The sequence below is a fragment of the Aulostomus chinensis genome, chromosome 16, assembly GCF_037954235.1.
Source record: "Aulostomus chinensis isolate RoL2024-O1b breed Wild chromosome 16, RoL_Achi_v1.0, whole genome shotgun sequence".
NCBI classification, from domain to species: Eukaryota; Metazoa; Chordata; class Actinopteri; order Syngnathiformes; family Aulostomidae; genus Aulostomus; species Aulostomus chinensis.
In genome coordinates this window covers 20,562,723-20,575,515 of record NC_141335.1, presented here as the reverse complement: position 1 = coordinate 20,575,515, position 12,793 = coordinate 20,562,723, and the positions used below count along the sequence as shown (strand labels likewise).

Here is a 12,793-nt window from a genome sequence, read left to right as displayed (position 1 = left end):
GAAGTTATAAAGGGAACAACTTCCTATCAGATTGATTCCAAACAGGAAGTTGTTCAACTTCTTGGTAACAGAAGGTCCTATTTTCCCCGCAAACTCAAAAAAAAGTTATAAACCAGGTATTGAATTTCTTGGCAACAGTTTGTCCTATTGACATTAAACAAGACCCAGTTGTTTCTCCTGCCATAATGAATCTCCCGAGGCCCAACATCCACTAGGTTTGATATGTGCGAGGCTTAGACCACGCTCATACTTGTTTTCAAATCCAGTTTTTTTTTGTATTAATTTAATTACAGGGCTCCTTTTCCAGTCCCTTGTCCTCATCCCTCCTCTCTCTTCCTGTCACTCTCACGGTCTCAATGTTTGCAAAGTTCTCACGAAAGAGGCAGTGAGCTTATGTGAGGCTTATCTAGAGTGTCAAAGTTCAGACTGATTGGTGTTTCATTAGTGTATCAAAGGTTTTCATGGGTGTGTGGGGGTGTCTCTAATTCCAGGTAGTGTTTTTATGCCCCTGCGCCAGTGACAGCTGCAAGATGAAGACATAATGTTTTCTGGGTGTCCGTGCTTCTGTATGACCAGTTTTTTATCAATGCGATGCATCTGGAAGATGCGTTTGCCTCAAATGTCCACTGGGTTTCAAGGATTAACTGAAAAGATTTTGATGGTCAAACAAGGTCACTTTGAAAGACATCCAACCATTGTGCAACATTTCTTGTTCATTTTCAATAGTTTTCCCAATAATTGCACGATTCAGTTTTTTCATATGAATGTAAGAACATTGTGTAGTGTTTGCACGATGACTGATGCTGCTGACTATGACTTAATTCGTTTGTCTAAGCTTTTATATGGATAAAATGGGACTTTTTAGTGCTTTTATTTTTCCACTGGGAGGGACGGACATCTTTATATACTGTAAGTAGCAAACAGAAGAAATGTCTGACATGTAATCGAATGCTCACTGACTCAACTGTTAAGCTCAGTGTCATAACATAATCAACTCCAATTCATAATAGATCTTGTGTGATGGTCCACCCACACCTCCTCCATAATTTGCATATTGAATTAGATGCTGTAATCCATCATATTGCAGCATCGACTGGTATTCGCTCATGTCCAGATGTCACAGCCTCCTTTTGTACTCTTTTTGAGTGGCACAAAAACATGCAGAGAACATTTCAACGTTTTGTCAGTTAAATGGACTCTTTGATTTGTCTCTCTAACCATTTGTCAGCCAAGATTCTGCCTTAGTCCCTTGAGTCTGATGGGCTTTTAGTTACCACTAGTTTGTTTTTTGGCATGAATTTAAGAAATGCAGTGTTAATATAAGTGGCTCTAATTGCGATCAATAAATCATTCAGCAATGCTATTTCCACACAATGGCAAGTCGTACATTATCAACATGCCATGTCTACAGTATTTGGGACACGTACGATATGATAATCACACTGCAGGTGCATGAATAAGCAAACACTAATAGATGAAAGTGTCTTTTCTATAATTAAGCAAGCGTCGTACACTCAGCAGAGGACTGCACTGAAGTTCTATGCCCCCCCACTTGCAGTGTCAGAATGAGGAAGTGTCTGCGATGACGCGTGTGCTGGTTGGCGTGGAGATGCTGCAGTGCAATAGGAATCCCAGGCATATGGAGTTCTCCGTTCCCAGTCTTACGACAGTATGTACTCCTCTGTTCATGTTTTCCTACTGAACCCAGATGGCTAGAACAGATGCCAAGATGACCCATGAACCCTCTCCTCATTCTGCTGTCAGTAACTGCCTTGACTATCAGGGTTTTGTTGCTTATTTAGACATGAAATGAGATGCGCTGTACACATTCCCTGTTGGAATTCCTCTCCCCCAACTCACCAGGCCCCATGACCCTTTCCCACTGCTTTAGCTCCTTTTATCCTTTCTCTTATCTTCCTTTGGATCTCTGCTTCTTTTCTCCTCATTTTCATTCACCCCTTCTACTCCTCTTATCTTCTCTTTCAAATCCTTTTCACTCTTTCTTCCTTACCCTATAACCCCCCATCCTTGTCCCCATTTTCCTCTCCCTCTTCAGCTCGTTCATGACTTCCCTTTTCTCCTCTTATTTTCTCCATTCTTCAATTCCCACTCTTCATACCTTCTTCTCTTTCCTTGATTACCTCCTATCATTCTTTGATACCCTTAACCTCTTTGCGACCTTTTCCCCTCACCCCCTCTGCATTTTTCCTTTACCAGCCCTATTTTCAATCCGATCTTTTGTCTTTTTTTTCCCCAACACTGTCTTTACCTATCTACTTTTTACTCACTCCTAATTGTCTCTCGTACCCTTTGATTTTTTTCATTTCCCTCCCTTCTTTTCATTTCCCTCTCCTGGCTCTCCTCCTGTATCCTCCCCCTCTCCTCTCTTTTCTAACACCCTGTCCTCCATTGTCCATGCTCTTCTTTTAACGTAAAGCTGGTGAGCATGGCATCTGAATGTCGCTGGACTGAGGCTGTGGTGGAGTTGAATGTGTGGTGCCAGCTGGCTGCTTTCTGCCATCATGCTGAGGAACACAACTTGGTGTTGTACTGCACTAAGAGAGCTCTGCAGCTGGAAGAAGTAGCATCAAAGTGCCTCACAAACATGCCCTGTGTTTTGTAAGTATCTGATCATTTATTTGCACATTTCAGTCAGATTATCAGAATAAACAATGGGAACTTCATTCAACGTAAGAGTGTGTATGCTTTGTGATGAAGAGATATATGCTTGCCTGGCTCTCCGAGGGGCAGGTGACATCTTGTGCATAGTTCACAGTACTGCAGTTGATGAATTAGAGAGCATTTCTTTTTCTTTTTCTGAATGAAAAATTTGCAAACATTAAAATTCAGGTTGGCAAAATAATGTAATCATTTTGATCAACCAGAGAAAAAAAATGCATTTGAAAAATGTACCAGAGGGTGAAATTTACATTTTTCAGAAATCATATTTATGCATTTGGTTGCCTGAAGGTCTTACAGTTGCCTCTACGCAGAACAACTGAAAAGTCACCATTTTCACTGAATTGTGAATGGCTTTGTCAGAAATACCCCCCCCCCCCCCCCCTGCGATATTGGTTACCATCAGACCCCAAAAATAGGCTCTTGAGATATGCTTTTTTCAAAGTGCTAATTTTGGCATTTATTTTCAATGTCTGTTCTTTTCATATTCTCTCCATTTACCACAACCCAGAGACTTTTTTTTTTTACATCAAAAGGTGATAAAATATGGTATGAATTATTGTTTTTGTGTTAATTTAAAAGCAGTTAAAATGGAAATTTGACCATGAATTCAAGGGAGCAACAAACAGCACTAAAGTTAATCGTGCCCTCATACCTAGACCCCAGGGATGGATTAGGTTTATGAATGAGAGCAGCAATATTCAGCTTATATTTGTGATTGATAGCATATCCATCATTGCTCTGGAGCAGTAAAATGTTCTCAATGCTGGAAAATGAAGATTTCAAGCTCTCATGTTTTTTTAATGACATCCATCCATCCATCCATTTTCTTCCGCCTATCCTGTTAAGGGTTGCTGGGAGGCTGGATCCTATCCCAGCAGCTTTCGGATGTGAGGCAGGGTTCACCCTGGACAGGTCGCCAGTCCATCGCAGGGCCAACACATAGAGACAGACAACCATTCACACTCTCAGTCACACCTACGGTCAATTTAGAGTATCAATCAGCCTCATCCCCTCTTGATGTCTTTGGACTGTGGGAAGAAGCCGGAGTACCAGAGAGAACCCACACAGGAACAGGGAGAACATGCAGACTCCACACAGAAAGATCCCATGCCCGAGCTGGGGCTCGGACCCGGAACCTTCTTGCTGTGAGGCGACAGTGCTGACCACTGCGCCACTGTGCCCCCTATTTAGTGACAGTTTCCAAAATCTTTTTGAAGAGATATTTTAAATGTTTGTCACACACAAAATTGATATGTTATTAGTTGTCATTAATTGATTTCAGAATGTAACTACTTAGAACAAATTACAACTTTTTTAGTTTTACATTTGGGTCGATTGATTGACGGCTACTGAATTCCTCATATCTCTAGGTATGGTTTGCCTGCATTGAATGAGATGTTGAGCAGTGCAGCCTGCTTGAGGGGTTTGAGCTCCATCCAAGGGTCTATGGGAGAGCTACGGCTTCACCAGAAGGCTATGAACATGCTACTGTCAAGTGTCAGGTACTGTATACAGTTCATTTACATACTAACTAGTCCCTCATGCGATAACACATCATTTCCTAAAAGCTTAAGTCCCCATGTATTTTTTTAATTGGAATCCAGTTTTATGAAAATAAGAAACCCAAAGTACAGACACAAGTTTCCACCCTTCTCTTCCCCTCCCCACCCCTCTTTGTTGTAATGCAGAGAAATTACACTGGGCAAGCTCAAGATACTGACGTCAGAATAATTTTAATGAATTAACAATCAGGAATCTTCTAGAATCAAGAATCCTCTAATGACTAAAGGGACATGAAGCCAGTCAGCCACGATGTGACATTTTGAATTTTTGAAAAAAAACAAACAAAAAAAACAGTGATACATTCTCTTTCAGGCATTTAGAAAGCATATCTGCTCGCTTTGTCTGTTCGCAGGTTTGCACAGAAGGCTGAAAATCCAGCATTGTGTGTCACGGTTGCCAGACATTACTGGAATGCTTGCCTACCTCTGACACACACTGCCGTAGACCGACGCCAACTCAGAGAGCCTTTGGAGACCATTCTTCAGGCCCTCATCCATACTGACAGTAAACATGCAAGTGTATAAGTCTCGCTTGAGCCAATTTCACACATACAGTTTAATACTTAAATCATGGTCATTTTTCATGAGTATAGGGGTCTGAGTTTTAATTTTTGTTACACAAGGCCTTGTAAGATTTCCATAAGTCCTGCTCCACACACTGTAAGCCACATTCCTATGGTTAATGATGCAGGCTCCAATGATTATACACTCCAAAGATTAATTTGAGTTACAGTCCGTCAGTTCCTTGAATAAAATTATTGAAAGTTTAGTCATGATCTATCAAAACACTCTGCCAGAACCTACCTTTCATGTGTCGTTTTTTTCATAATTTTTCTTTTAATTTCTTTAATTAAATTAACTTGAATTGCTTTCAAGCCACATGAAATATGCAGCAGAGTTCCAAACACTTTTGCATTGAATTATTGATTAAATTGGTGAGAGGGGTTTCTTTAGGGTGCTACAGGGGACACCTTGTGGTTGAGCTCAGGAGCGAGAAAACATCTCTCCAGTGCTGCCTGTGGACAGGAAACACAGCCAGGGGGATAAACAGAATTCAGAATGATGTTCCTCAACATGGATTTTTCCTGACCTGACACTGTTCTTTAGGAGTGCTTTGCAGTCACTACACCTCACATCTCAACACCTCAGATGGAATACTGATTTTCTAGTCACTGAGTCTAAATGGTGCTTTAAAGATAAGGGGGCAGAAAGTAAAATATCTTATACATCAGTGAGCTTTCACAATGATCAATCGTCTACCGTGACTGCGTAGGTTTTCTTGCAGTATGAATCTTGTTGCTTTTCTATTCCAGAAACAAGGCAAAATGAAAGGTTTGTCCACCTTGACAGCGCTGCCTCTTGGGAGTTCAAACCCAGGCGCATCAAGTGAGTGCTACAAGGAGTACCCCCCTTTGATTATTTTGAGGCTAAACCACTCGCAAACTTTCGTTTCACTCTACGCATTTACTCACTGCTCTATAAAGTGTAAGTAGTGGATGGGAATTACAATTTTATCAATATCATCCTGCCATTTTAGTTTGAAATGTCCATTCAGAAAATTGAGTTTCACTCCTTGTGGATTCCAATCTTATGAACACACTTACTTATTACAGATTATAGGTCTGATCATCAGGGTCAATAAAAACCTTAAACAAGCCATTGAACATGAAAGCAACAATTTCTAGGTTTGGAGAAGCTCTTGAAAGGGAAATTAAGCCAGATTCTGCAAAAGTTGTTGAGATTTGCCTCCCATATTCCTCCATATTGGAGACTCTGTGCCTCAGTTAAAATTGACAATAGCTTTAATAAGTAATCAAAACATGTTTTTGACCAACCATGTTGCTTGTCATTAATTTCTGTTGAATGTGTTATACATTGAAGAATTGTGTTACAGCAAGAAGGGACTCACAATAAGAGTTCAGATTGAAGTCTGGGTTTAAATATTTTCTTCATGTGATTTTGGGGCTTAACAGACAATCAGAAAGATTCAAACCTTTCAAACTTCAAGTAGTGAAGGAGTGCAAATGTTTCTGTAAGTATTGGACTTTCCTCAGTGCAAACACAGCAATGCTTGATGGGTACATAAGATGGTAACTCCACAGGTGCATCAAGTCACTGGATTGAGGCTTAATTGAACAGAACACACCAGGGTTCAGTTGGCAGCAGATCAAACCATTAAGAATGCAACAGGCTTGAAAAATCAATACGATTCCACAGAACCAATACATTCTCTAACACACACACACACACACACACACACACACACACATATATATACACACACACATATATTTACTCTGTGTGTGTGTGTATATATATATATATATATATATATATATATATACATACACACACACATATATTTACTCTGTGTGTGTGTGTGTGTGTATATATATATATATATATATATATATATATATATGTATATCTATCTATCCATCCATCCACATATATGGTCTTGCAACAGCTGAATTTTGCCATGGATTTCTTCTGTGTAGTGTTCATGTGCAAACAGACATGTCAGACTATGGTCATTATAATTTTGCTCAGTGTGGACAAACATGAAAATGCACTGGTAAAAATGTGTTTTAACCTTGGATGATGTCGTCATCCTCCTCTGTGTATGTGCCTCTGTGAGTAGATGAAGAGGACCTAACCCTCAAAACAGCCATTTATAGTTTGTTGCTCCATATCCACATTGATAGAAGAGACTGGAAGGGTGCTCTGCAGCTGCTGGATAATGCCATTAGAGCCATGCCTCTCACCAGACACCAGCTGTGAGTAAACACTCTCTTGGGGATGGAGATACGTTAGGGGTTGGATACGTTATACAAAGCATCATATTGTCCTCTGTTTTATCAGACCTCTCCTGGAACATCGTGTACAGATGAAAGCACAACTTGGAGAAAGTGTGCTGATAGACATGCAGAGGTTGCAGCTGGGAGGAGAGCAGTACTGTTCATCGATGTGGCGCCGGCTGGCACTGTGTGCTTCCAGTAGAACCGAACAGCTGACCTACTACCAGAAATCTATCACCTCTCTCTTGGTAATTCTTTTTGGACACATTTTTACTTATCTGAAAGCAGATGCATCATCAAATGAGAACAGATGCCGGAATGTACTATTTTGGAGAAGTCTTATCCTTCCATGTATTATTTTATTTTTTATGTGGTCTACTGGTGAGTGAGACTTTAGTAGCATCTTGTGGTGATGTGATGTCATTACAACTAATTTCTTAGAGCCTCTGTTGCTCATGCTCCTCCCAACTGAGAAAATGTTTGCCCTCCAGAAAGATGACCCCTTCCTGTCAGCTGTCAATGCAACACAGTGCCATCTAAAACATACATTGATTCATTTTACTTTTGTGTTTGTGTTTGGTTTATGTATACAGAGTCCAGAGAGTCTGTGGCAGAAGGTCAACCTCCTCCTAGAGTTTGGAATGTGGCTGTACCATCACAACTTCTCTAAAGCGAATGCCCAGAGCCAGGTTCAGTGGGCCACAGACATCCTTCTACAGCTGGAAACAGAAGAAGCTGAAGGGTCAGGTAATATCGTCCTCATGTCTTTTCATTGCATCATGCTTGACTGAGCCGTGTGAGTGTCTAGACTCCTCTTTAACCACACTACTGTGCAGGTTAAGCCTTAAAAAGGAAAGACACTGCATAATTAACAGATTTTAAGAAGTCCCCTCAAGCAGGGAACGTCAAAGTGGGGGTCATCAAACATGGGAAATTATTTCCAAAAATTAGAAAATTGCCTCGAGGATGGCTGTTTGGTGTTTTCAGAATTACATTGTTTAGAGAAAAAGAAACCTACTTTATGAAATAGCACATGGGTACCAACAAAGAATCGCCTTTTTAAAAGTCTGCGTGAGCGATCTCTTTATTATCCACCGTGAGCCCGTTCAACATTCCACAAGACATTTTGAACACCCACATAAAAGAAAATGAAAACGACATTGACTTCAGGAAAAAAGGCAATTAAAAGCAAATTTGTTCCCATAATTGATCCCATTCAACACAAGTGTGGAATGAATTACTGGCCTAAATGACCTCGTCAAAATTTAAATCCAAACTACTGCTAAAGTTTCTATTGACTACCCATCAATAGAGCTGAAATGTATAGGGACAGAGCATCAGCATACAGTTTTTAAGCACGTGGAGTAAGTATAAATGGTTTCTGCAGCAGTGATTTATGGGGGTTGCAGGATGCAGTAGAAGTTTTCAGATCCCTTACTGAAGTAAAAGTACCCATACTTTAATACAATGTTAACTGACAGACTGAAAAATATTCTACTTAATATTTTAAGCTAAATAAACATAAAAAATGATGCATGAGTTCCTGAGACCACATATACAGTGTATTCAATGTGCTTCATGCTTTATGAATACTGCATTTAATATTGTACTCTCACTACTGTAGGGGGAGGTAATTTGACGGGCTTTATGCGCAGTATTTTCAGCTTTTTTGTCTTGTGGTTCCCAACGGCGGCAAAAGAGCCACAAGAAAATTCTCAGGGCTCGTGAGATGGTTCTTGATTTTTCTTGAAATACTGAGTGATTTGAACCGTTACTGCTGTGAGATTATATTATCAGTTTAGAAAGGAAATGCCTCTCTTGAGAAATAGCTATTAACTCATAAATATCTGACACAGCCATGCAGTGTCATTTATAATCACTTCTAATTGCATATTTCAGTACATTCATAGATTTAATGCATTTAATTCCATTCCACCTCTGATTTGCTAGGATGTAACAAAGTTGATGAGTTAATTGTGTTTTCTGTCAAACTCCTGCATCACAGTTACCTTGATCTGTATCTTTCTTTTAGAGGCCTGTAAGACTAAAAAGAGAGAAACAACTGAGTCCCAGATTGGAGTGCCAGGCTCATCCTTCTCACAAAATTTATCTAATCTGAGGGAGGTGCAGCAACTGGATAGTTTGGTTCAGGCTCACATTCTGCTGGCCGTCATGGCGGACAGAACTTCACCCGAGCACCAGCTTAACCTGCTCAGAGCATACGTCTTCGTACTCCAGATATGGCAGGTACTACATCTTTGCCTCACGACCACTCAGTTAAGACACTTTTCTGTTCTTCACGTGCGAAAGTGTGGATCTGTGCTCTTGGTGTTTTGCTCTACAGGTATCCATGACAACAGTTTGTGAAATTTCCAGTGACGTGTCACAGAGTCAACCAACCCAGCATCTCTCCTCTGCTGCATACAAAAGTGGCAAAGACAAGAGCAAAAGCAGAAAAGGGATGGATGTAAGTCTTACAGCTCAAATGTTTTGTAGAATCTAGTTAAGAGTCATGCAGTTAAAACATAGGGGAGACAGATTTGAACAGTAAAATCATTGTATTATTATTATTATTTTTATTATGATTATATACTGAACTTTATTTGACTTGCGACAGCAACACAAAAAAATATCAACTGCCTGTCTCATGTGTTTGACCAGCCTCCTTCTGCTGAGGAGAAACACAAACCCATCGTCTTGGATCAGGCATTTCCCTCCACCCTGGAGGACTGGGCTCGATACGCTTGTCCTGATCGAACCAGACAGATATTCAGAACCAACAGCAACCCGCAGTGTATTAATATCCACAGCATTAGCAAGCAGGCAAGGCCTCATGCTCCCTCATGTATCTGTTATATGATCTTTGATTGGACTTGTTTTCAAGAAGGAATTGTTTCCACTGACTTTGTTGGATCAGCTGCTAGATTTATTGACATTTCCTCAAAATTATGATTTAATGCTCATTATCAATTTTTTGCGCACCACATAAAGATGTCGGCACGTGCTGAATGTCCTGAATGATGTTTATATTGTATATCTCCACCAGAAAAGACGAACTAATAGGATGCAGCAAGGTTTGATAAACAAGAAATTGGAACTGATGAGCCAATTTTAGGTCTTAATAACAACACATAGTCATGCACTGTTCATTTGTTCGGTTGGTTTTGCAGTCTTCCTCCCAATCAGCGACAGAAACTATGCAAATATCAAATGTTCTGCTCTATTCAGACATTATCAAGTGTATTTTTCAGATTACTCTTAAATTGGCCGTAGGGGTGGCTGTGAGTGTGAATGGTTGTCTGTCTGTATGTTTTGGCCCTGCGATGGTCTGGTGACCTGTCCAGGGTGAACCCTGTCTCTCGCCTGAAAGCCACTGGGATAGGGCCCCCCCCCCCCCCCCCGTGACCCTTAACAGGATAAGCAGTAGAAAATGAATGGATGGATGGATTTTTCATATTTTGATTATTTACATCATACGAAAAAATTGTTTCAGACTTTGTGTATAATAGTGGTGAGTCAAGAAACTCTAAAAGTCTGTGTAGAATTTTCACATCTTATCTAACTCCTCATTTTTTTCAGTTATTTTCAGTATTTCTTCAGTAATTTCGTTCAATTCTCAGCCTCACAGCTCATGATGCCTTTTCTGCAGGAAATGCTTTTTCTTATGTCTTTTTTGCTTAAATGACCTGACTTGTTTTCTTTTCTTGGCTGTAGACTCAGAGCTTGTTTCACCTCAACCTTCTGGAAAAAGAGCTCCACTCCCTCTCACTCAGCCACCTGACACTCCCCATAATGCACCTCGCTGAGACCATCGCACATGACCTTTTGGCTAGACAGGCACTGTCTGACCTCTTCAAACTCAGGTAAATACTTTGATATATTAATAATTTGTAGGGACATTAGCAAGCCTTGTAGGAAGATTCAGTTACATCCGTTATAAATGGTGGAAATGAATGGTCACGTCACAACAAAGATGTTTTTCCTAACCTGTCATGGTATCTGAATAATTAAAGCTAAGTGGTTTTAAACCTGGCTGTGTTCTAGAAAATATTGTAATCATGAATAATTTAGCTTATGTAATATATGGCAGCTAGATATATCTGCTGTGGCTCTTTTCACCATATTAGAATCGTGAGAACCTGCTGTCAGTTGGGCGTGGAGACTCATTCGCCATATTATGGGAAGCTCCCTATTCTGAGTGGAATCCAAGAGCAAGAACAAATAGGGTAATGTAAAATTTGACATAAAGATGTGAAGTTTGTACATTTTGTTTGAATGATTTATGATATGATATTCTTTGTGACAGCAGGGCCCACAGAGTCATAGCAATTGCGCAGGAAAGGAGACGCCTTCATAAATCTTACAATCAGGTCAGCCAGCTTCATCGGAAATATGTGTATGTTTTTGTTCTGCATCTCAAGTGCTTTACATCATTAAAAAACAAGTAACCCTTCAAAAAGAATAAACAAATTACCATTGAAATAAATATATCTTTTAGAGAAAAATAGAATGGACCTCTTAGCAGAGATGAAATTCATTGAAAAAAACTTGGAACACATGAATCACTTGAAGCAGAATTTAACAGGTGTCGGTCAAAACCATTACGAAACATCAAACAAAACATCAAACAAAAAAACTAATTTACTCTGGTTTTACTGCAGTTTAAAGTAGAATGGGTGGTGTGAAAAGATGATTTTATATAGTGATGACTATAACAATAAAAGCTGAATTTTTTAAAATAGAATAGCTGTGTTTGTATAATCTTATCAATGTGTGTTTGTGTGTGTGTGTGTGTGTGTGTGCGCGCGTGCGCGCAGTGTTTTCTCGCTTCCACCACCTCAAGGGATAGTGTTCATAGCGCTGGATCAAGAGTGTCAGGAGCAATATTTTGGGCATCCTTTGCAGAAGTTTGTGATCCCCTGGTTTAGAGAATGATTGGCCAAGAGGCGGAACTAGAATAGATGCTTTAAGACTACTTTTGTTATGTAATACTGAATGATAGATTATGTATAAGCTTCATGAGTCATAAGATAAGTGAATTTTCTATTTTGAAAAATACAGGAAAAGTTTAAAAAAAAAGTATAGACTGCCATAGTTTTGACTCCAGTTTCTTCGCAATAAATTAATTAAATCATTCTTTTAAAGTAATCCCCTTTTTTATAAGCTCATAAAATGAAGAATTGTCTATAACCTTGGTTGTTTTCCAGAATGCTGGCATGGGTGAAAAGGTTTTGCCATGGCAGCAGATTGTGGGTGTGTGTAGTCAGGACATTTGGCTGGGCAAAGCTGAAGTTTGCCTCAGCATGGGACTCTATCAGCCAGCCAGGCAGCTCCTAGCAGAGGCCCACCTGGTGGCCACGGTAGGTTGAAAGAGACGTCTGACGTACTGTATAAAAGAGAAACATCAGAAAAAGTATTTTACCATCTTTGCATACCAGGCTGAGCAGTTATATTTGATACTTTTGAAACTGACCTGTAACCCTTCATTTACTCCAGATGCTCAACAAATTTCCTTTATTTAGGAGCTTGGAGATGAGACAGCAGTCGCTAAGAGTTTGCTCAGTCTGGCCATACTGGCTTGTGAAGAGCAGAATCATGCCCAGGCTCTGTGCCTTCTGGACAAGGCTTGGGCCCTGGGTGGGGACGAGGACTTCTGGTACAAGCTCTCTCTCACCAAGGTCAGGGCTGTAGTAGGCCTGAGAGGTCAGGACGCACAAACCCAGGTACAGAAAATATACGCACCCTCCACAG

The 12,793-nt window shown here is 40.1% G+C and overlaps 1 protein-coding gene across 6 annotated transcripts in view; it reads left to right on the top strand.

The window, feature by feature from the left end:
• The window catches only part of cfap46 (cilia and flagella associated protein 46), a 62,871-nt gene that overhangs the window by 25,770 nt on the left and 24,308 nt on the right, over positions 1-12,793 (top strand). For all 6 annotated transcript variants that reach the window (XM_086180741.1, XM_086180744.1, XM_086180743.1 and 3 more), the window contains 16 exons: positions 1,559-1,669; positions 2,438-2,619; positions 4,053-4,184; positions 4,598-4,757; positions 5,558-5,630; positions 6,886-7,021; positions 7,107-7,290; positions 7,636-7,789; positions 9,075-9,289; positions 9,387-9,509; positions 9,704-9,865; positions 10,757-10,905; positions 11,170-11,268; positions 11,352-11,412; positions 12,250-12,402; positions 12,565-12,765. In XM_086180741.1, the coding sequence (XP_086036867.1) occupies positions 1,559-1,669; positions 2,438-2,619; positions 4,053-4,184; positions 4,598-4,757; positions 5,558-5,630; positions 6,886-7,021; positions 7,107-7,290; positions 7,636-7,789; positions 9,075-9,289; positions 9,387-9,509; positions 9,704-9,865; positions 10,757-10,905; positions 11,170-11,268; positions 11,352-11,412; positions 12,250-12,402; positions 12,565-12,765 (2,295 nt within the window). The remainder of the gene's footprint in view (positions 1-1,558; positions 1,670-2,437; positions 2,620-4,052; positions 4,185-4,597; positions 4,758-5,557; positions 5,631-6,885; positions 7,022-7,106; positions 7,291-7,635; positions 7,790-9,074; positions 9,290-9,386; positions 9,510-9,703; positions 9,866-10,756; positions 10,906-11,169; positions 11,269-11,351; positions 11,413-12,249; positions 12,403-12,564; positions 12,766-12,793) is intronic.